This window comes from Pelobates fuscus, chromosome 8, assembly GCF_036172605.1.
Source record: "Pelobates fuscus isolate aPelFus1 chromosome 8, aPelFus1.pri, whole genome shotgun sequence".
In the NCBI taxonomy this organism is placed as follows: Eukaryota; Metazoa; Chordata; class Amphibia; order Anura; family Pelobatidae; genus Pelobates; species Pelobates fuscus.
This window is the reverse complement of record NC_086324.1, coordinates 59,007,377-59,031,150: the sequence shown is the minus strand read 5'-3', so window position 1 is coordinate 59,031,150 and position 23,774 is coordinate 59,007,377. Positions and strand designations below refer to the sequence as shown.

General features: G+C 39.3%; 1 protein-coding gene across 2 annotated transcripts in view; it reads left to right on the top strand.

Moving 5' to 3' along the window:
* The window catches only part of VPS8 (VPS8 subunit of CORVET complex), a 166,978-nt gene that overhangs the window by 119,185 nt on the left and 24,019 nt on the right, over positions 1-23,774 (top strand). Inside the window, exons 35-41 of one of the 2 annotated variants that reach the window (XM_063429889.1) lie at positions 8,569-8,615; positions 12,275-12,425; positions 12,805-12,894; positions 13,181-13,232; positions 14,017-14,120; positions 14,677-14,758; positions 17,038-17,120. In XM_063429889.1, the coding sequence (XP_063285959.1) occupies positions 8,569-8,615; positions 12,275-12,425; positions 12,805-12,894; positions 13,181-13,232; positions 14,017-14,120; positions 14,677-14,758; positions 17,038-17,120 (609 nt within the window). The remainder of the gene's footprint in view (positions 1-8,568; positions 8,616-12,274; positions 12,426-12,804; positions 12,895-13,180; positions 13,233-14,016; positions 14,121-14,676; positions 14,759-17,037; positions 17,121-23,774) is intronic. The other variant, XM_063429890.1, reaches the window with a different exon arrangement.

Sequence of the window (23,774 nt, the reverse complement as noted above, 5' to 3'; positions counted from 1 at the left end):
AAATGTGCACTCTGTTTATTAATTTAACTTTAAATGGCTCTGCTACCTGTTCTCACAATTTTTGTTTTCTAATTTATTTATTTTTATTGCACAGATAGCAAAATAGGTATATCCAGGTAGATCAAATATTATATCAACACAATGTTTTTAATTTTCACTACTTGCAAATAACATGAGCCTTCTAAAATGACAAAATAGAACAGCATAGCCTTCTTAACAGGCATACAATAAGAACATCAGCTTAAAGGGACACTATGGGCACCCAGACCACTTTATTTAATTTGAAAAACTGCAAAGATTGCATAGCATAGTTCTAGAGGCGTTTCGGGGTCCCCAACGATGTCTTACTCCATTAAATGACGTTGGACATATAACATCATGTCTATTTTCCCCATAGGTTTGTATTCCTAACGCTAGTGTGGGGGTGTTATTCGATAGACTCGGTTAGTAAGGAAAGGGTACTGTTACCATCTTAGAAAACCATCAGTAAGAATGACTGATAGTATTAGATGACATTGGAGGGGATAGGAGAGAACTGTACATATAAGGTGCTCAGACAGCTGGTCCCGGGTGACATAGAATATCAGAAGGTATGAAAGGGTACATGCCAGTGCTGTTTGGTAAGATCTGTAGAATGAGCCTCTTCAGCAAAGCTGAGGCTCTGTAGAAAGGGTGCCGATTCTGTTGCAGCTGTAAATTTGTAGTGTCCCTGCTTTAGTGGCGTAAATAGTCCTGGGATTGCCCCAGTGATATGGCATTGTTAAATCTCATAAAATCTCATAAAGTTTTGATCACTGGCTGGAGTGATTGTCGCCGCAATAAAGTTGGTCTGGAGAGGTGGACGTACGAAGATAGCATGGGTGGACCTCTTACTGTGGGCATAACAGCTGTCTTGTTTAAATGAGTCATAAACTGTACAATCACATCCTTCCGGATGTCATTTCCCTGGCATCTGTTGTCTGCGGAATACCCCTAACCTTAAAGGGACTTTGTAGGCACTACAACCATTTCATCTGATTAATTCTTTGTTGAACTAATTTGCATATGCCCACCCAGAATCCGTTGTAGTAATAATTTAACTGCAAATGTAAGATTTCTGTGGGAAAAGCAAGTCTTATGGCGTGACTGGTTTTTGCAGATCTATGTTTAACAATGTATTGACTAGGGAGATGGCTTGTTTGAACAGTGTCCTTTTCAACCTATTCCTGCACAAATCTGTAATTGTCTCTTTCATTGTTAAAGCCATAAATTGTGCTGGTCTCGGGAGCACCAGTAAAGCTTTTCACTGCTATAGTTTTTGCACATAAAAAATAAAAATAAACGTTTGCAGAATGCTGCACCGGAAGCCTGCCATCTTAGCCACACACCCTTTTCCCTAAAAGACTTCCTTATAAAAGTCTCAGCTCCAAGAAGCACCGAGTAAGCTGTTTTTAATTCACAACCTGGCTGCAAACAGTCACAGAACTACAAACAGCTAGTGATATTCTTACTAAATGCCTCCCTGGGTTGTTTCTCCTTCTAATGCAGGCTGTTTTGTTGTTTAAATCAATCAGCACTGTCAGTGGCTGAGCTGTATGCATACCTTTGATAAGGAAGTCTTTTTTGGAATGAGAGGGGGTGTGGCTAAAGAGGCGGGCCTATGGTGTAGCATTCTGCTAAACATTTATTTATTTTATACAAGCACTATAAAGATTTGAGCAAGCAAAAATACAGCATATTAATGAGGCCAAAAGCTATCAATGTAGTACTGGTGCCTGTAGTGTCCCTTTAACCCTACAATGCAGAGCTAAAATGGCAGGGCCACTGCACCCAGGCCACTTCACTTTATAAGTCATTCGTTGGACACCATATGGTCTCAAAGGCAGCTAAGAACATGTTTGGTATTTCTAAACTCAGGACAAAATGTAGACACTATTTAGCACCAGTGTTTTTCCATGTGTCACAATTCCATGTGTCTTTATTAACGTAGAGCTCTGGTATTAATTCAGACACACCAGGAATTTCAGAGCTCCTACAAATGAGAGACATTAGGATAGGAAAGAGTGACTGGAGGACTGGGGACCGAAATAAGAAATGTCACTCCTAAATATGGACACTTGAGAGATGTGGTGCTTTCTGATTTGATTGAAAATGTAACTTTTTTTTATTTTATTATTTCATGGATGCTCTGTGAGTCACAGCCAGGGGAGGTGTGGCTAGGGCTGCATAAATAGGAACCAATGTGATTTTACCTCTAAATGGCAGAGTTGAGCAGTGACACAGCAAGTCATTAAATATACTTCTTCATAAAGCTAAAGTTGTTTTGGTGTTTAGATTGTCTGTACGCAGAAATAATAGACGCTGGGAGCAACTGATTTTGAAAGACTTCTTAATTAGGTGTACAACAACTTATTCAAAAGCCTGTAATAGGACATGGAGTCTATGCTGGTGGAAATGGGGAGGGCTTGCAGTAGCTGCAATACTACATCTAAAGTGATTTTAAGAAAGATTCAAATATGGTTCAAAATCCTTGCCTGGAAATTATAGACCTGTGAGCTTAACGTCTGTGGCTGGGAATGTATGTGAAGGGTTATTAAGGCATATTATTCATGAATTCATCGAGAAAAACATTTTTATTAGCAATAATCAGCATGATTTTATGAAACATAGGTCATGTCAAACTAAATTAATTGCATTCTACGAAGAAGTGAGTAGAAGTATAGATCAGGGTGTTGTAGTGGATGTGATCTACTTGGATTTTGCCAAAGCCTTTCATACTTTCCCTCACAATAGGTTAATTTTCAAACTCAAAGATGAAAATTCTTATTCTTGGGTAGAAAATTGGTTTAAAGATAGAGCACAGAGAGTTATCATTAATGGTACATTTTCAAGCTGGACAATTTTTTGCACCTTTTCTAAAAAAGTATATTATGGTACTAGAAAAAGTGCAGAGGTGGGCCACAAGATTAATAAAAGGAATGGAACATGGAAAGGTAAACAAATTTACACCACTTTAGTTTAGAAAAACACCACCTCAGAGGGGTTATGATAGCATTATACAACTATATCCGGGGCCAATGCAAATCATTGTGTGGAAATCTATTTACAAACAGGACTATACATAGGACACGAGGTCACACGTTTAGACTGGAAGAAAAGAGAATCTGCTTTAAGGCAAAAATATTTTTTTGTGGTTTTAACAGATTTTATACAGATGTTTAAACAGCAATTGCAAAAACATAATATTCAAGGATATCCTTTTTAAATTGTGGGATAATAGCTTCTTGATCCAAGATTAAATCGGACTGCCATTCTGGGGTCAAGAAGGATTTTTTTTCTTAGCTTGTTGCAAAATTGGAAAGCACTTCAAACTTGTTTTGCCTTCTTTTGGATCAACAGCAAAAACAGATGTGAGAAAGGCTGAGCTTGATAGACGCAAGTCTATTTTCAGCATATGTAATTATGTAAAGTGCCCACTAAGAAAACATAGAAACATAATTGCATGCATGTTTTCTTTGGGGGTACGTGTACTAAAAACATTTCTTCTACCCCTTAGTGTAGTTGTCTATTTAAATTAATTATTAGTTTGTGCTAAAGGAAGCACACAGGGCTTTCCTTAAAAATGGTAACAAAAAGCACAACAAAACTCCTCGTGTAGGATGTCCAGTCCCTGGCATATATGGGTGAAAGGGATACTATAGTGTTAAGAATACAAAACCGCCACCACTAAACTTCCCTCTGCCCCTTTCCCCTCCCTTGCACCCCCCTCCCTGCACTGGTGGGCACATTAGGTCCTCCACATCGGAAAGCAATGCTTTCCTATGGTGATTTCACTGACGCTGCATGTAGAAATTGAGGACGTCCAGTGTTAGTTAGGAAACCTAAAGTCACCTAGCAAGCAGAAAGTGCCTCTAGTGGGTGTCTGACAGCCACTAGAGGCAGTCTTTATCCTGCAATGCAATAATTGCAGTTTCTTAAAAACGGCAATGATTTACATTGCAGGACTACGTGGGACTGGGGCACTGCACCCAGACCATTTCAATAAGCTGAAGTAGTCTGAGTGCCTATAGTGTCCCTTTAACCCCCAAACCATTTGTTATGTTAAAGGTTGAAGAGTATATCCAAGATTTTGTAGATTTGGCTACTGGACTTAATACCTAATATTTGCCTAAACATGTGTATGTAATGCCTGCTTACAGGTGACTATGCAAAGGTTTTAAAATTTTGGTAAATACGTTTTGAAATGTAAATAAATGTGTCAGTTTGTAAATGTGAAAAAGCCAAAGGCTAGTTGCCAAAGGCAGCCAGCCCGTGAGTGTGCCTGGGGAAACCTGGGAAAGGGGGTAACCCTTACATACGTGATAGAAACAAAAAACAAAAGAGGAAGATCTAGAGAGAGATATAGAAAACTCTTAATCTCTAACAAGATCGACCAGAGTAGGTAACCCCTTCCTAATAGTAATACTAAAACTTAACCTTTAATGAAAATAAAGTAAAACGAAATAAACCCCAATTGTACAAATAACTAAGAAGACAAAAAATAATACAAAAAATAGTTAAAAAGGAGTGGTTCTAAATAACAGTGGTAGTGGACAATAGATATTGTGGAAAAATCAGCTATCGTCCTTAAAAACCACCTATGAATAGAGACAAAAGTCCAGACTATTCCCAAATATGGGGAGGTCTAGAGAGGAGAAGGGAGAAAGTTGCAAAACGAAGCAGGTTAACCCTTAAAATTCGTGAAGTAAGGGAATAAAACCATATATGAGAATAATTAATATTATAGTATACTGGCTAGCAAGTGCTAAACAAACTCTGTACTAAGCACTTGTAGCAAAAAACCTGGGTCCTTAGGTGGGATGGTTAGCAACACTAGAAAACTGTTGCATGTAAGCTAACAAGTGGGTACTGTAACAAAATAAAATTAAGTACCACTGCCAGATTAACACTTGTAGCAAAAACCCCCCCCCTGTATCCAGTAACCACCTGGACCTCAAAGTTTACAGTACAAAAAATCGGCTAAATTGTGTTGCCGACAGAGACACTCTCCCCCTAATTTCCCTCTTAGAAAAACCTCAATAGTAGCAAAATAGAAGCTAAACTAACTAGTCTAGACTAGAGGCTCAAGGTCTGGAACTCACTCCTACACTAGCTACCTGACGCGCGTTTCAGCGCTATAATTGCGCCTTCATCAGAGGTACAAGCAGCGTGCTGTCCTACTGACGGCTCTTTTATATCTGGAGAGCCGGCAAACATGAGAAGGGAGTTGGAGGATTTGTTCGCGCCAAAAACGGCGTTTCAATCTGTTCCGCCCATCTGCTTGCGTCATAGGTTGATTGACACGATATGCAAATACCTGTCAAGCCACCTAGATGCTTATTTCAAAGGGGAGTAAAAAGACCTCAAATGTATGTTATTGAAAGAACGAAAAAAAGGGGGTTTAAACCCTCCTACAGACTGGAGGGATGCAACCAAACTTATAACTCAGTTCAATTACCAAATTGTTCAGTTCATGAAAAAATAATAATGAAATATAGCAAATAAAGAACGGGTCTAATATAACTTAAATTTATCTTGAAAAAGGCAGTTATGATAATGACAGAATCCAGTACTCCCAACTCTTAAAGGGACAGATAAATGTAATCCAAGTTACTCAAAAAATTAAAAATTAATAAAATGAAGGTATTTACAAAAATTAATGAAAAATATATACAGATTAAGGGTAAAAGCATTGCTGATGGTATAAATTTATGCTCACAGTGTAATTCATTTTTCAATGAAGGGGGTGAATGTGAACCCTTCATTTAGACCATTGGGGGTCAGTGTATTAAAACTGTAAATCCAAAAGGATTCTCTTCTGAGGAGAGTGCGGTCTAAGTCCCCCCCTCTGCGACCCAATAGGACTCTCTCAATCCCTGCAAATCTTACCCCGCTTGTGTCGCTGTGATGGTAATCCCTTATATGCCTAGCGACAGGGGTATCCTTAAGGTTTCTGACTGAGTGTATGTGTTCCATCACACGCCTCTTAAAGGGGCGTATAGTTTTTCCCACATACCTAAGTCCGCATACACAAGTCAATAGGTAAACGATGCCCTTTGTGTTACAGTTAAAGAAATGTTTCACTTTGCATGTTGTATTGTCTATCAAATTTGGAAGTATTTTAGAGTTTTTCATCATGTATTGGCAGGCTACACACCTACCACATTGGTAGGTACCCTGCACTGAAAGCCAGTTAGTAGTGGCACTTCTAGAGGATAAATGGCTGGAAACCAGGACATCTTTGAGGTTTTTCCCTCTACGTGCAGTGAGGGAAGCAAATGGAGTCACAGCTCCCTTTAATTGGGGATCTTGAGAGATCAGTGGCCAGAACCTACTCAGTATCCGTTTGGACTGGTCCCATCCGGAGTCAAACGTTGCTATACAACGAATGAGTTCCTGGTTGGATGGTGTTGCCTTATCCTTTAGGAGGTCTTCCCTGTCACTCAAAAGTGCCCTTTGATATGCCCTCTTGAGGCAACGATTAGGGTATCCCCTCTCTTTAAATCTCACTCTCAGGAGTTTAGCTTGAGCTATGAATTCCTCCACCGTTGAGCAGTTTCTCCTCAAGCGGAGGTACTGTCCAACTGGAATCCCATTTTTGAGGGGTATCGGGTGATGGCTGTCCCACCGCAACATGGTATTTGTTGAGGTGGGTTTCCTGTAGAGGGTAGTGTCGATTACCAAATCTTTGGAGATGTTAAAGGTACAATCTAGAAAATTAAGTGTGGTTCCTCCGATCTCAAACGTGAATCTTAAATTGAGGTCATTACAATTCAAATTTTCCACAAAGGATCTAAAGAAGTCCTCCGTGCCAGTCCAGACAACGAGGACATCATCGATAAATCTCTTCCACAGAAATATATATTTTGTAAAGTCAGCATTTGTGTCACAGAACACCACATTCTCTTCCCACCACCCCAGGTGCAGGTTGGCATACGATGGAGCACAAGACGTGCCCATAGCAGTCCCCTGCACCTGGTGGTAGAACTGACCATCAAAGAGGAAGAAATTGTGGGTCAGGATAAACCTCAGCAAATTGATCACGAATTTCGTGTGGCGGTCATGTTCCGGACCCCGTGTGGCTAGATAGCATTCAGAATGCATAAGACCTTGAGTGTGGGGAATTGACGAATACAGGGCCTCAACGTCGAGACTACATAGGAGTGCGTTGCTTGGTATATTGAGAGAAGCTAGACATTTTAATGTGTCCTTTGTGTCTCTCAAGTACGAAGGTAATTTTTCGACATATGGTCTCAATATTGTGTCTACATATAGACTGGCCCTGTTCGTTAGATTATTAACCCCTGACACGATAGGTCTAGCTGTTAGTTGGCTACATTTTTTGTGCACCTTGGGTAGGCAGTAGAATGTGGAGACCACTGGGCTTTTATTATAGATATATGAATATTCGTCCTTACTCAGGGTGCCTTCGTCAAATGCTGTGTCCAAGATAGCTTTAAAATCTGATAGGAATTTAGTGGAAGGATCAGATTTAAGGGTACGGTAGGTTGTTTCATCCTTTAGTATGTTAGTAGCTAACTGGATGTATTGTGTCCTATTAAGGACCACAATATTTCCCCCCTTGTCTGCTGGTTTGATTATGATGTCCTCGTTGTCTCTTAGGCTACGAAGGGCTAAACTTTCCTCCCTCGAGAGATTACTGTGAGGTCGGGGTTCCAGAGAATCGACTTTTAACTTCTGTATCATCGTACATACAGACTCTATAAACAGTTCGACATTCTTAAAGTCCCTAATATTAGGAGTGAATTTGCTTTTAGGGCACAGTTCAGTATAGGGTTGTAAAGAGGTAACTTCGTTATCCTCAAGGAGGGACACTAAATCATTAAGACATTGGTATTCTCTAACACTGAAGCCAAGATCTTTGGCTCTTTTTTCATTAATGGTGTAGAAATATTTATGAAGGGCCAAACGTCTCCCAAACAAATGGATGTCTTTGATCCAGTCGAACTTGTTAAAAGGGGGGACCGGAACAAAAGACAAACCCTTCATCAAGATTTGGCATTGCTGTTCAGTGAGTATAGTGTCAGAGAAGTTGATCACCTTAATATTAGTGCTCAATATCTCTTCCGTGCCCTTCCTCTGTACCGTGTTTGTCTGTACTGTTGTGGTTGTGACCCACTGCTTTGCAGTTATGGAAAATGATCTTGTTAGTATTTTGAAAGGTTTCAGGGTCAGCCCATTTAGTGAGTTTCCAGGGGTGTGTAGTATTATACCATCTTGACATTTGTATACCCTGTGATGATTCATGATTGTCTCCCTTTTGGAAATGTAGCTATTATATGTTTTTGTAGCTCAACAGCAGCAGTAGATTTGAAGAAAATATGTATTTCTGTCTACTGCTGATCTATTGTTATTGTAACAATTAAATGTAATATAATGACCTAAATGTTTTGTTGTTTTGTTCTTGTTTTTTTTCCAACCACTCGGTTTTTATATTTATTGCCAAATGGCATCAAACTATCCATTATAACTCGGCAGTCTTCACAACAGAACTTTTAATTAAGCTGATATATTGTTTTCTTATTGCAGGACCAATTATTGCTTTACCGGTTTCTTAGAAGTCTCCTAGACCCTAGGTCTGTATACAATACATCCCTGTGAATATCTGTTACCCAAACCTTTTTTGAGACATTTTTCTTTTTCGAGACTTACAATTTTGCTTGTATTTAAAGGGACACTCTGAACACGAAGACAACCATAAAGCGCCACTATCGTGCCAAACTTACCTTTCCCCAATCTCTTCCTCTTTCCTTCCGCTTACTCAGAATCTGTTCTTATTTTCTTCCAATCTGATCTAGTTTTCTTTAAAACATAAGACAAAGTAGGGACTATTTTGTCTTATGTATTTTTCCTACGCTTGCCAAGCTTTGACCCAGGGGAGGAGCAAAGTCCGCTCCGTTTCCTCTGGTCAAAGCAATCTTCCCACAATTCTCACCATCCTCCTGTTGCTTCGTTCGGCGTTCGAACACCGGCCAAACTACCAAATTTCATCCTAACAGAATTAGAACAGTTTGTCCATTTGTGTTAGGATGCAATTCGGGACTTTTGTTCGGATCGGAATTTTATTTGAATGAATGAAACTCCGATCCTATTCGTGGCGTGAGTAGATGGCTCCCTAATTCCCACGGTATTAGGGAGATATCTACTAAAAGGCTAAAAGACCTAAATTGGTCATTCAGCCAAATTTACTAATACTAAGTAAAAATTATTTAGTATTAGTAATTAATCTGCCCCTATTCGCTATACCGCAAGTTGGGGTATGTCTACTAAACAGTGAGATGCCTGTGGCTTTTATTTGAGAGGGTTACTAGGGGCTTAGGGACCCCTAGTCACATTGGGGGGGTTGGAGAGGTAGTACATTTTACATTTAGCCCCCACCCGTCACCCATGGGTGGGAGCTGGGTGAGGGAACAATAATTACCCCCCTTATTATAATTTAAGGCCCCCCCCCCGCCGCTTATTGGTGGGGGCTGGGGGGGACGGGACAGTAGGTCCTCCCCTCCTATTGTATTTCAGGGGCCCCACCCGCCCCTCAGGGGTGGGGGCCGGGGGGGAATTGACAGTAGGTCCCCCCATGTAACTTAAGGCCCCCACCCGCTGCTCATGGGTTGGGGCCAGTAAACTAAACAGGGACCTAGTGTCCTCCCTTGGCCCCCACTCATGAGCGGTGGGTGGGGGCCCTTAAGTCACAATAGGGGAGGGACCTACTGTCCTGGCCCCCACCCATGAGCAGCGGTTGGGGACCAGGGGGGACAGGACAGTAGGTCCCCCCCCTATTGTATCTTGGGACCCCACCCACCGCTCATGGGTGGGGGCCTAGGGAGGGCACTAGGTCCTCGTTTAGTTTACTGGCCCCCACTCTTGGTGGTCCCCCCCCGTCAATTGTTTTTTATAGGTGCCGCACTAAGGTGCACTTTATTAAAGTAGTAGGGGGTCTTTTTACAACAGTGAGCAGCCACAGGCTGCGAGTAGGGGCAGATTAATTACTAATACTAAGTAACCTTTACTTAGTATTAGTAAATTTGGATGAAAGTCCAATTTAGGTCTTTCAGTCTTTTAGTAGATAGTTCCCTAATACCGTGGGAATTAGGGAGCTATCTAGTCGCGGCACGAATAGGATTGGAGTTTCATTCATTCGAATGAAATTCCGATCCGAACAAAAGTCCAGAATTGTATCCTAACACGAATGGACAAACTGTTCTCATTCTGTTAGGACGAAATTTGGTAGATTTGCCGGCGTTCAAACACCTAACGAAGCAGCAGGAGGAAGGTGAGAATTTTGGGAAAATTGCTTTGACCACAGGAAATGGAGCAGACTTTGCTCCTCCCCTGGGTCAAGCTGGGCAAGCGTAGGAAAATAACATAAGACAAACTAGTTCCTACTCTTTCTTATGTTTTAAGAAAACTTTAAAGAGGAAGCGGTTGGGGAAAGGTAAGTTCGGCATGACAGTGCCGTTTTAATGCATTTTAAAGATTTTGGCCTCATTTCTTTTGTGTTTTTTTTTGTTGTTTTTTTGCGTTCTCAAATCTTTATAGTTTTTGCACATGGACTGCCTTTTGTTCTGTTTTAAGTTTCTGTGTTAAGTTTTAACCTTTTTTCATTGAAATGTTTTTACTCAATTACTAATTTTCTTTTACAATGCTTTTACTGTCATTTAGATATATAACTGTATTTAAATCTCACTAGCATTGTTTGTGTGAGTATTAGTCAAAATAGAGACATACTCGTGGGTATTATTGATTTAGAAAAATCCAGGCAGACTGTTCTTGAGAAAGTCCCAGATAGGGTAGAAATGTTGATGTTTTGTAACATTGATCGTTAGAATTTATTTATATGTAAAAATACATATTTATACTAATATTTTCAATGCTGGATCAGTACCCAGGCAGGGAATCATCAAGCTTTTCTGAAGATATATTGGAGGAAGGAAGTTGCAACAAGAATATGTTGCTAGCAAATCGTTCAGTATAAAAAGTTTCACTTTAAAAAACAAAAAAACAAAAAAAAAACATAGTGAAGTACTGTATATGTAAAAAAAATCAAACACCAAAATTGATGAAGCAAACACACTCTTACTTTATAGATCAGCCCCAAACTCTAGATTGACAGAATGGTGGCTATAATCCCAATTTAGGGATTCTGCGGTCTCACTAAACATGTGCCACTCAGTGCTCAAACGTTAACATTCTAAATGGAATAATCCCTGCTTCGTGATATAAATATGTTGGGAAGTTAGTCCTCTTTCTCTCAATCAGTGTACAAAAAAAGAAAAGTGACAGTAGTATAGACCATATGTACATACAGTTATATGCAAATAGACACACGCCAAAAAGTAAACAGCTCTTACTTCGGACACCGAGCACAGAGAGCGCATATAGAAATGAAGAGAAACATAAACAATGCTTTGGGATTTGTTTTTTGTTTTTTTTACATACATTTATAAGACAAGACAACAGAGCATCACAAAAAAAAACTTAAAGGAGAATTATAGTGTCAGGAATACAAACATGTATTCCTGACACTATGGTGCTAAAGTTGTTGTTTAGGTACTTTTTTTTTCCCTCACTGCATTGGTCTTGCTCCGGCTATCTCTGTCTCCATGGCTGAGATTATCAGTCTTGATGATCTCAACCAATCCAATTCTTTCCCATAGGAAATCATGGAAGGCTGTGGTGGAAAAACAAAGTGCTGCACCAACCAGCATTTCTTCAAAAAGATTCATTGAATCAATGCATCCCTTTGGGGAACGTTCAGCGTCTCCATGCAGAGGGTGGAGACACTGAATTCCAGTACTATGCAGCACTGGGCTAGGAGGCACCTCTAGTGGCCGTCTGAATGACTGCCACCAGAGGATTTCTTAGGCACCAATGTAAACGTGGCCTTTTCACTGAAAAGGCAGTGTTTCCATTAAAACACTTGCTGGGACTGACTATACTCACCAGAACCACTACATTAGACTGTAGTGGTTCTGGTGCCTATAGTGCCCTTTAACACAGATTATAGATCATATTGCTGTTCAATGTTTTATTCTTGTATTCAGTTGCTTAAGAGGAATGACAGTTAAACAAACCTAACTGATAATATTAAACATTTTTTATGTTGTTTTTTTCTAATCCATTATTATTGAAGTTTGAGCCCTGTTATAACTCTTCCTTTTTCTCATTGGACCTATTTGCTACCCGTTTTTTTATAATGAGTATATATAGTCTTTGACCATCTGTTTATTTTTTTCAGCAGGGATGGAGCTCAGGTACCCCCTGAACTGTTACAGTCTCAGCCCCACATAACCGAACTTTTCATTGACTTGATGTGTCAGTATGATCCTGCCGAGGTTACCCCACTGCTGCAGATTCTGGAACACTACAGATTAGAAGAGACTATTCAGGCAAGTACATGGTTCTCCTGGCAGGACCAATACCTTCTACCGGTGGCCCAAGGACAACAGCAGACCATGATTTTATATAACGTGGCCTATTTGACATTTGTTTTAATAATAAAAGTCCTAAAAAAACAAAACCTCTAGTAGACTTACTGCCTTTTAGGACTCAGATTGACAGCTGTGCCATAGATACGGTGCAGTTTTATGAGAGCAAGTGTATGTACACTATTACATTCTGTATCACCGAGCTGTGTTCCTTAAGGTAGTCATTTGTATAATGGTCATCCAGTGTTCCTTTCATAACATTTTTTGCTTGTTTGTCAACGATGATAGCCACAATTGACCATCTCAATAAACATGTAAATAATACTCCCTTCATTTTCAGATTGCACAAAAACATAATCATTATGAAACCTTAGCGTATCTCTTGGAGAAAAAAGGAGACATTGAAGGAGCTTTTAAAGTCATGCTCACGGTAATGTCATTGCCCTCACTGTTCTTGATGAGGAAAACATAAATATACAACTGTTAGTCTAGTATTGGATTATTTGAGTATTGCTTCCTGAATGTTTATCTGTTTGTGCTGTTGTATAATTGATTTTCTTTTTTTGTTGTTGTTTTGTGTTTTTTGTTGTTGTTTTTTTTGCTGTTTGATGTAGCACTTGCACAGCGAAACCGCATTACTAATCTACCTCTTTGATTGACTTGTTCATTGGTCATTTGCTCTATGTGACCCAGATCTGTTTTCCTCCTATATTCAGAGATTACAGGACAGGCTGTCAGCCTTGATCAGAGACTCTGTGGATTCAGTAGGTGAGATTCACGGACATCAAAATTACTACCATGATTTATTAGTAGTGATATACAGACATTATGGTTTTGTGGTGGGACTCGCTTACTTTTTCATAAACGTATCACCAGGGGGAAAAAAAACCGCACCTGGCCTCAATCTTGCAAATCTGTTTACACAGTTTAATAAATACTGCAGATGCATTTGTCATGTTATTGTAAACGTTTAATTATATTTTTCTCTAACACTCTTGTAAACCACAAATATTTAAAAAAAATAGAACATTTTTAAAGGGGCCTTTAGGGTTCAAAGCCCTCTCCAGTTTAACTAATTTTATTAATCCATTGATATTTTTTAAAAATACCTGCAAAGTTACTACATTGTCTGTTGATAAACTGGCAGCAAAAGCAGCCGGCAGGTCCCTTCTTGAGCAGGAAGAGCCTCCACCAGTCAGATGCTTCTTAGTCTATTGTACAGGGGTTTTCTATACATTAAATACTTCTACCACAAGGGTTTACAAGATACATTGTTCAGTACCTGGCTGCAGTTCCACATCTTATGATTAACACCTATACATTTTTAACCTTCTTACCTAGATTTACCCAGATGGATTATGCAATAAATCTAGTAATTAATGCAACCAAAAATCAGTGTTCTTTGTTTTTTTTCTTGCTTTTTTGTTTTTGTTTTGTGTTTTTGTTCTCATCTAACCTTTTGAATATAAAGATGTATATTTAATGAAGTTGGTGTATGTTAAATATATAGCAAATCCTTATTATTATAAAAGTGTATTTCTCCCCTAAACAGACCATGAACAAGCAACCTCCATTAAAGATGTGGAGGAAACCTTAGCAGAAACCATCTCTCTTTGCGAAAGAACATCTCATACCCTGGACCAGCAGCAGAGGGAGGTACTACAGCACTGTACACACACAGCATCTGCCATTAAAGGAATTAGCCATGCATCCATGCAATTTTAACCCCATCCTCACTTCATATTTCCTATATTGCTTTGGTTTTAGGAATGTAGATGTAGTTTGACGAAGAGTTAAGCAAGACCTGCCATTCAAGATGCTTTAGACTGTATCTAACAGGCTACACTGCCAGACCTTAAAGTGATACTGACCCCCATAGAGTGAGAGGGAACATGAGGGGGTTAGGAAGTGGCAGGGAGCACTGCTCCCCGACGCTTCTATTTTGACATATTACAAGGAGGGAGCTTAAAAAAAGGTAGGGGGGAGTTAAAAAAAAAAAAATGGATGCGGCCATGAGAGTGCCGCTTTAAATGCAGCTTTGTGTGCTCTTGGTAAATGTGATTTTTTTGGGGGAGGACGACAAATCTGTCTTCAGATTCTGTGTAGTTGTTAAAGAGCCTATATGATAGATAATGTCTTCTCTGATTCTTGTGAGATCATGCTTGTATACAGTAAGATGACAATACATATATATATATGTGGTTCCTCGTAGGCCCTTTGGTTTCCTTTGCTTGAAGTGATGATGTCTCCTCAGAAGCTTCTGTGTTCCTCTAACTCACAGTTATATTCTGCATGTAAGTAATTTTCCTATCTGTCTTTTGTTATCTTGTTTATCTTTGTTGTAATTAATAAAGTTTTGTAACACCATAAACAGTGCCATGCAATCACCAAACAGCAATATCTCAACTATGTCTCTCGTAGGCTTAACCCATTCTCCTCCTTTCTTAAGTCTCTCCTATTAATACGTTAAGATGACACTACGCCTATCGAGACCTGCTTATAAAATATTCTAAATATCTGTAGATATTTAGCTAACTGCACTTGCTAGACATCCTTATAAGAATCATAATTGCAGACAGTTTAAAGCAGAACACTGTGACCATGGTTACCAGATGCTCAGTGTAATTATTTGAGCTAAACGTGCCATACAGGCTCATTATCAGCACTACAGAGCCAGAGCACCTTCAACAAGTGCAGACAGCTTAGTACATGCTACATATGGGAACCTGAAGCCTGTGCATTGAGGCAGCCCATGTAAAAATCCACAGCTAACCACTATCTGCGCTCCAAATCACATACCCTGTCAGCGTTCTGCACTTAATAACACAAAATAATATTTTGTTAATGGTAGAATAGTTTTTTTTATTCTATAATGTTGTCACTATAATGTTGGGCCCACTAACATGCAAGACATTAATGTAATTTATGCTTTTGTTCAAGCAAGGTAATCAGAAACACTATCATTTTCTTTGAGATGCGTGTCCATTTGTAAAGAAAGTTCTGAAATTCAGGCCTGCTGATCAGCTCTGCTGTGAAGAAGACTACTCCAGGCCTCAAATACACACGAAGGAAACAAATCAAATATGTTGGGCTTATTTAAGAGGAACTCTAAGGAAACAAAATCTATTCCCTCATAATAGTGGTTATTAATAGTGGAAAGAATGTACTTTCGCTGTTTTGTCAAACATTTTGAAGCAGTTTGTCAAAAATTAGGTGGCCTGGCGCATACATACTAGCCCCCTAGGTTTAGATTATACAGAAGTAAATTTCCTCATTAGCCCATTCATCTTTGAGCTGAAATGATAGGCTGAGTGTGCTTGACTGACACAAATACACGAGATAGTGTTTGCAGACTCTTTGCAACTTAAACACAAAAATGCACTGTACTAGTTATGTTGCATAGAAGCACCCTTTAAAATCTGCTCTTAAGTAAGTTATATAGGGGTTTGGAAACAGCACATAGCTGTATTTAAGTCCACCATAATGTCAGAGTACACCAATATTGTCAGCATGTACCTTAATTATAACGTGTGCTATTTTGTTTAACCCCTTAAGGACCAAACTTCTGGAATAAAATGGAATTATGACATGTCAGGCACGTCATGTGTCCTTAAGGGGTTAAAGGACCACTCTAGTGCCAGGAAAGCATACTCGTTTTCCTGGCACTAGAGTGCACTGAGGGTGCCCCCACCCTCAGGGATCCCCTCCCGCCCGGCTCTGGAAAGGGGAAAAGGGGTAAAACGTACCTTTTTCCAGCGCTGGGCGGGGAGCTCTCCTCCTCCTCTCCGCCTCCGTTCCTCCCCGTCGGCTGAATGCGCACGCGCAGCAAGAGCTGCGCGCGCATTCAGCCGGTCACATAGGAAAGCATTCATAATGCTTTCCTATGGACGCTTGCGTGCTCTCACTGTGATTTTCACAGTGAGAATCACGCAAGCGCCTCTAGCGGCTGTCAGTGAGACAGCCACTAGAGGATTAGGGGGAAGGCTTAACTAATTGATAAACATAGCAGTTTCTCTGAAACTGCTATGTTTATAAAACAATTAGTTAACCCTAGCTGGACCTGGCACCCAGACCACTTCATTAAGCTGAAGTGGTCTGGGTGCCTAGAGTGGTCCTTTAAACTAGTGTGTTTATAAAATGGTGTTAACTTTATGACCCTTTCTTTAAGTTAATTTATCTCAATGACCCATGCTTCATTTGTAAAAACATAATTATTAAAAATGAAATCTGCAAAGCACCATCATTGAAATCTTCCCAGTGTTAGAGGGGTCTCCATAGCACTTTGAAAGACAATTCTGTTTACCATAAATTATTTGCTGTGTGCACTTTACTGGGTCAATATAGTGTGTAGGAGTCATCCATTGGGTTCAGATGAATTGGTTTCAGTAACCAATTTTGTAAAACCCACAGATTTAAATTAAGGCCATTTTATGAGTGTACTTAATGTAACGCAACGTCGGGTTAGTGCTTTCCAATTCTTGTTTTTTGTTTTTTTTCCTGCTGCTGCAGTTATTGTCTGTACCATGTTGTGCAACTTGTTGCGTGTTTCTCACGGATTTTTGTGTTCCTGCAGCTTTAAAAAGTCTGACAATGGATGTTCTCAATAGCATGGCACCATACATTGCCCTCCCGTCCATTCTTCAGAGAATTCTGCAGGTGAGTGGCAGCACTAGCTGCACAGACCCATCTCATTTCTTTTCACCTCACCTTTCATTAGCTCACAGTTGACCAGTATGTGTGCCATTTAACAGCAATGCTTCCAGCGAGCACAACCTCCAGTCCAGATCATTAACCTTTAATTTACATGGGAGAAATCAGCAGAGACTTCACCTCCTGAGGAGGCCAGTGTAAAGACGTCTAGTAAAGTTATTTACTTATTATTTTCAAACTCACACCACAGCTGTGTATAATGCAGACCCTTTAAGTCAGGGGTGCCAAAAAGTTAGATCCCCAGATGTTGTAGAACTACAACTCCCAGGATGCATTGCATGCCTTTGGGGAGGCATTAGAATGACAAGGCATCATGGAAGCTGTAGTTTTAAAAACATCTGGGGATCTACCTTTTGGGCACCCCTGCTTTAAGGGATACTACACAAAGCATTCAGAGTTAACCGACTTAATGTGCCTGACGCATGTCCCTCCTGCCATAGATAATTCATGTCTGGTCAAACTGTTTACACTTGGCTTGTGTTTCATTTAAATTCTATATGCATCAGGCTGCATGTTTGGTGTTAACCTCCTGGTTCTTTATAGAGATTTTGTTTAGTTTTTTCTGAAATTCTCTCTTTTCTATTTAAATGTTGTGTAATACAGTTTAGCATAGTATAGTGTTTTATATTAAAGAACTTAGTTGGTTATTTTTGGAAAGACTACATCAAGATTTCTCTGGCTTTCGAGTGTGTACTGGGATGCTAAGGAACGCTACCTTGTTACCATTAAATATATACAGAAAAACAATGTCCGTTATGGAAGGTTTTGGTGCAGACAGAGCCGCTTAAGAGATGGCAGGTTTCTGGAAGATTTGGTGTTATTTGGTAGTTTATTTCACAGTAGGATAACCAACAGAAGACTACGTGACCCTCTTCTTTGTTGCTTACTGACATTTGTCCAATCAAACATTTCTCATAGAGAAGCATTTTGGAAATATGGCACATGCAATTCACCAGTCCAGTGCTCGTCATACAGAACCATTGGACATACATCCAGTGTACAGCATATATCACATGCTCAAAAACAGCACCGTATTCAAATGCAAGGCTGCAGATGCAGAATTTAAGACCACAAAACACTTCATTAACCCCTTCACTACCAAGTGGTTTCTAGAAAAACCTTCCCCAGAATCAGAGTATTTTGGGTGTCCTAGAATGTAATGTTTTTAAAAAAAAATAAAAAAATAAAAAAAAAAATATATATATATATATATATATATATACACACACAGAAAAATACCATCACTCCAAGGTTTTCAAAAGAAATCTTCTTTTATTCCAAAAAGTAAATCAACGTTTCAGCGAACTTTCATCAGGACAGGATGTGTCCTGATAAAAGCTCCGAACGGGAGCTGAAATGTTGATTTACTTTTTGGAATAAAAGAAGATTTCTTTGGAAAACCTTGGAGTGCCGGTATTTTCCTGTATATATCTTCTAGCAACCAGAGCACCAGGTACCATATTATTTTGTTGAGTGCAGGAGTTACCTACATCTATCTATATATATATATACACACGCACACATACATATATACCTATGTATATTGCATATGTTGCCACATTACCATGACATTATCATAGCATATCACCCTCACTTTGCAGCATTGATGCCACTTTGAACACACAAATACATGCGCACACATATATACACTTTGATACATGCACACACATATATACACTTTGATACATGCACATATATACGCTCGATATACACATACACACTCTGATACAGGGTGGGGTGGGGTGATGTCACAGGGTGACTGATTGTCTGTGGGAGAAGGGATGTAATGTAACAGGGTGACTGGTGACTGATTGTGGGTGTTGGAGAGGGGGTGATGTGACAGGATGACTGCTTGAGGGTTGATTGTAGGTGGAGAGACTATATCTCCATGAACAGCCTCCCCACACATTGCTTTTTTAATTTATTTATTTGTGTTAGGTCAGCCCCCTCCTGCTTACCTTTTAGCAGTTAGGGAGGCTCTGATAATCCTTCCTGGTGGTCCACTGGTTTCCCTTGTGGTCCGGTGGGCTGCCTGTGGAATCTGCCATTTGCCCTGGGGGACTGCAAGGGAGCTCTGTAGAGCCAGCGCTTGAAAGGTAGCACTGGCTCGTAAGCAGCAAAATCATTGCAACCAAAATTTTGCAGACCCTGGAAATTGTGTAGGGGTTAAGGTTAATTGAGTGTGAAGCTTAGACTGTCCCTTTAAATAACAACTGATTATTTTAAAAATATATAGGCCATGCCTCCTACACACTATAGGTGCTCCTCACTTTACAACCTACCTGTTTTACGACGGCTTGCGCTTATGACCAGCTCTCTAGCGTGGGGATTTAAGGGATTCCCCACTTTAGAGAGCTGGTCTATGTTCGGGGAATTTTCCCCAAATATAGATTCACAGGATTCCCTGAACTAGTGAACTGGTCTATGTTCTGGGGAATTCCCCCGAACGTAGACCTGCTCTCTTGTGCATACTCGCTAGCGCATCTCACTTACCGACCAATTTGTTTTACGAGGAGTGTCTGTAATCGTGTTTTTTGTTTGTTTGTTTTTTTTAGTAGATACATGTGCACAATTATTTAGCACAATATTAAAAAAAAAGAGAATTGATTACAGTACAATGATATGCTTTATTTAAAGTAACTCTCCAAAGTTGTAAAGAAATGCCTTTATTTATAACAATGAGAGTGTTGTGCAGTTTCCTTGGTTACCTTTCCCCCTGTACTTGTAAAAATGAAGAATTATCTTACCGCTAATCCGGCATCGAGAAGGTCCCTTGCCACAGCTCCTCTGTGCTTCCAGGTGATTACCAGTACTGATGACCTCTCGACCAGTCCAATACCTTTCACAGAGAAGTATTGGGAGGCAAGATGCATGACATTGGAATTATTTCATTTCTATGAGAAGCAGTGCTTTCTGCTTTGTATTGAGCTATGGTGCAGTCAGGAAAAACACCCTCCCTGCTGTTTATTTGACAACTGAAGGGGGTCGCAGTTTAGAAACTGAAAAAAGTGCCTATTTCAATTCAAATCAGCACTTTTATAAAGTAAGAAAGAGGAGGCACTTGGTTAACTCCTAAATCACTTCAGCAAACTGAAGTACTTTAGGGTTTAGAGTCTTCTTTCATTGCAAAGTCAAACCATAACATTTGAACAAAGTGTGGCTATATAATAAGTAGCGCTAACCTGTTTAATGGGGAACGCTGACTATGATAACCATTACAGCTATTGTAGTGGTTATGGTGCATAAAAGTCCAAGTGCGGTCCCTCTGTCTTTATATCACACCGCATTCTAGCATTCCAAGTGTAAATAGTTATGATGGGCTGCGATCTCTGTGGAATGGGTTAGGCTAGCACTCAAAGCCTATCAAAGTTATGAATCATCTCAGTGGCAACAGAGGGCCATGCATTGGATGCTAACAGAGTTCATTGTTTTTACAAGCCATTTTCAGGGAGAGGAACTGCACCCTAAGTCTCCTTACAGCATAGCCACTACAAAATACTTGCTTAGTGTCCCTTTAATGCAGTGTTTTAACATACTTATTTAAGAGTATATTGCTCTTCAGTACAGGAAAATATTAGAGATCTGCAAAGCTCCTTTGGGAACTGTAATTCGGGGAATCCTGAGTTGTATATATTTACAAGAAAGTAAAGAATCTTCATACAATCTTACAAAATAGATACTAACACTATAGCACTATACCATTACAATTTAATATCTCGGAGATGGAGAGGTTCACTGCTCATGCACCCTTGTCCTGTCCACAGTGTATCTCTGTAGTACAAGTAACCAAGAGTATATCATTGTAATGACTTATGTTGTTCATTTCTTTTTCCAGTGTGTTTATGTAAATAATTTAGAGAACATTTTTATAGAAATGGAAAGCGTGTTATTGGGAAATTAAAGCAGAACAAAGAGAAGGTTAACTGTTTGATCCCCAGTAGTACATCAATATGACCTCTTTGCTACAGGCTAAGTTTACTAACTCATTAGGGATTACCTCCCATTTCTCTAGTGTTTTATTTTAGGGTTACTACTAACTCCATTTGTTCTCTTTTTTGAAGTATCAGAGGAACCATCAGGGCCAGGGCTCCTATGGGGCTGCATTGTTTGTAATACCCTCCCCATCTCTTCACATGAGATGGGTTCTGTAAGGGGCTCAATTTGGCCTTCCATTATATGGTGGAGGGTTATTTTGTCTAAGAAAGATCTTATGTGTGAAGATTTGGGTTGGCAGTGTGGAGGATGTCTTTCAAATTATCCAAGGAGGAATAATGATTTGATGGCCCTGTGCTAAGTAAAGATATTGGATGGTAAAGGCAGCTTTATTATCTTTAAGCTTATGCACCAATAGTGTGTTGGCTTTATTATACTTGGCATAGAATATTTGCTTCACTTCGAAAAGAGTGGGTTTGGTATTTTTCAAGTTCCATTCTTTGCAGGTCACATTTAAGAGTAGCTAAGCACCAACAACATTTTGAGACCAGTTCATTTAATTGAGGAGATATATTTCATAAACTCTCCTCTAATGGTGACATTATGGGACGTCTGTAATGTGTTCGGTGAGATATTAGGAGGTTTTTGTTTCAAAAGTAGTTGGAGATAACCGTTGTAAAGTATTTCTGCATCATGGCTTGATTGGATAGAAGTTAGTCAATAATTCTTCTCATTCCTTTACTTTGAAATGGGTTTCTCAATATTATACATACATATAAAAGGTGAAGCTTTGAAATAGAAATTCTGCGGATATTCTGCAAAATAAAATGAGTACAACAAATAGTGCAAAATGTCTTTAAAACACTATATAAAACGGGGTAAAAGAATAGTTAAACTCACAAGCCTGGAGTCATACCCTCATATGACTCGAGTGGTATAGTCCTCTGGACCATTTGGGGGTTGTCCAAACCCTTCTTTCCCAGCGTTCTTGGTGATTTTCCTTGTGTCTCTCAGCTGGCTCCCAAAGTTAAAGATGCCAGATACAAAAGGATTCTCTTAAAAGTGGGTTTATTTATCCAAAAGTAAAAACAAAATTTAAAAATTAATATGTAAGTACCAGATATCTCTGGATAGACTTAATAGTCCAGAATAATATGTCCAAGTCCAAAACGCATTTCGCCTTGTTAAAAGGCTTCCTCAGTTGGCTGTTGTGTGTCTCGTCTGTTCTTGTCTCTTTTTAAATAGCCCGCTTGCCGGTTTCATCTGTTGCATCTATTACTTCCGGGTTGCGTCCCGTTGGACGTGAGTTTAACTATTCTTTTACCCCATTTTATATATTGTTTTAAAGACATATTGCACTATTTGTTGTACTAATTTTATTTTGCAGAATATCCTCAGAATTTCAAAGCTCCACCTTTTATATGTATGTATAATTATGTGTTTTTAAGTGGTGTAGGGGATACCACTTTATAGGTGTTTTTGAGCTGTAATATCTACTTACCTCCATATTGTGCACACCTTTTCTTCTAGGGTTTCTCAATATGTTCTCTTACTGTTGCTTTGACCACATGGTGATTCCAGTCAAATTGGAAAATCAAGGTGGCGGTTTTGGAGGCAGAAGAATAATTTAAGTTTCTAACGGCACTAGTGAAACCTACTTGGGTTAGGATAATTGTCTTGCAATGACAAAGGAGGTGTCCACATTTCAGGGTATTGTCTGGTATTTATGAAGTGCAGCCAGAAAACTGTAGGGAATTAAAGTAGACATCTTTTACTCACTTTGAATCATGAGATAATGTAAAACACAATGTACCCATCATTCTGAGAAGAAAATATTCATACAAGTTAAGGAGTGAAAACAAATAAATGCAACATGATTTGTTGTAATCATTATATACATTTAGAAAAGCTAAACATGCGTTTCCATATACATGCTACACATATTTCCTACCATTACAAGTTCTCTAAAAGGATTCATGTTTCTATGGTGACAATTTCACACAATAACGATCTGATTGCAGCCTAATCATGGTAATACACATTTATTTTCTACTGGAAGTCAAATTTCGCTTAAGGATTAAATGATTTAAGGAATGTTAGCTATATTGATAAGTTTTAATGATGTATTTGTTCCAGTGTTGAGAATTTTGAATGCAGTGCTAATTATGGAGGTTCAATCTCATCCCCTTTCCTATATGTGCGATGCCAGGCAGGAATCTGATAAATTGATTCTCCAAGCCAAATGTGAACGGAAAGGCTGTAGCACAAGCATTGCATCCGTATTTCTGATCTGGCCGCTTGAGTGTGCGAAAACATAAACAATCTGGCATCATTATGCGATTGGAATTTCTTTTCCCCAAGTGTGTTTTGTAACTCACACATTTCAGATTGTTTGGTTTTCGGATCATCTTTCAATACCACTCAGTGCACCCATATTATCATCCTAAGTTTTCTACATCGATACATCGATCTATGTATTTGCCATAAACAGAATACATCTGTTCAGTTTTAACTGATGTACAGTGTTGAATATTTTAGTTTATACATATATAAACACAAAATAACAAATGGTGTTGAATTGAAAACTGAATTCCAAAATTTAGGCTAACACAACCAAACAATGCATGCAGCTGCGTTAAAAAATTATTTCAAATTAACACCATTTTC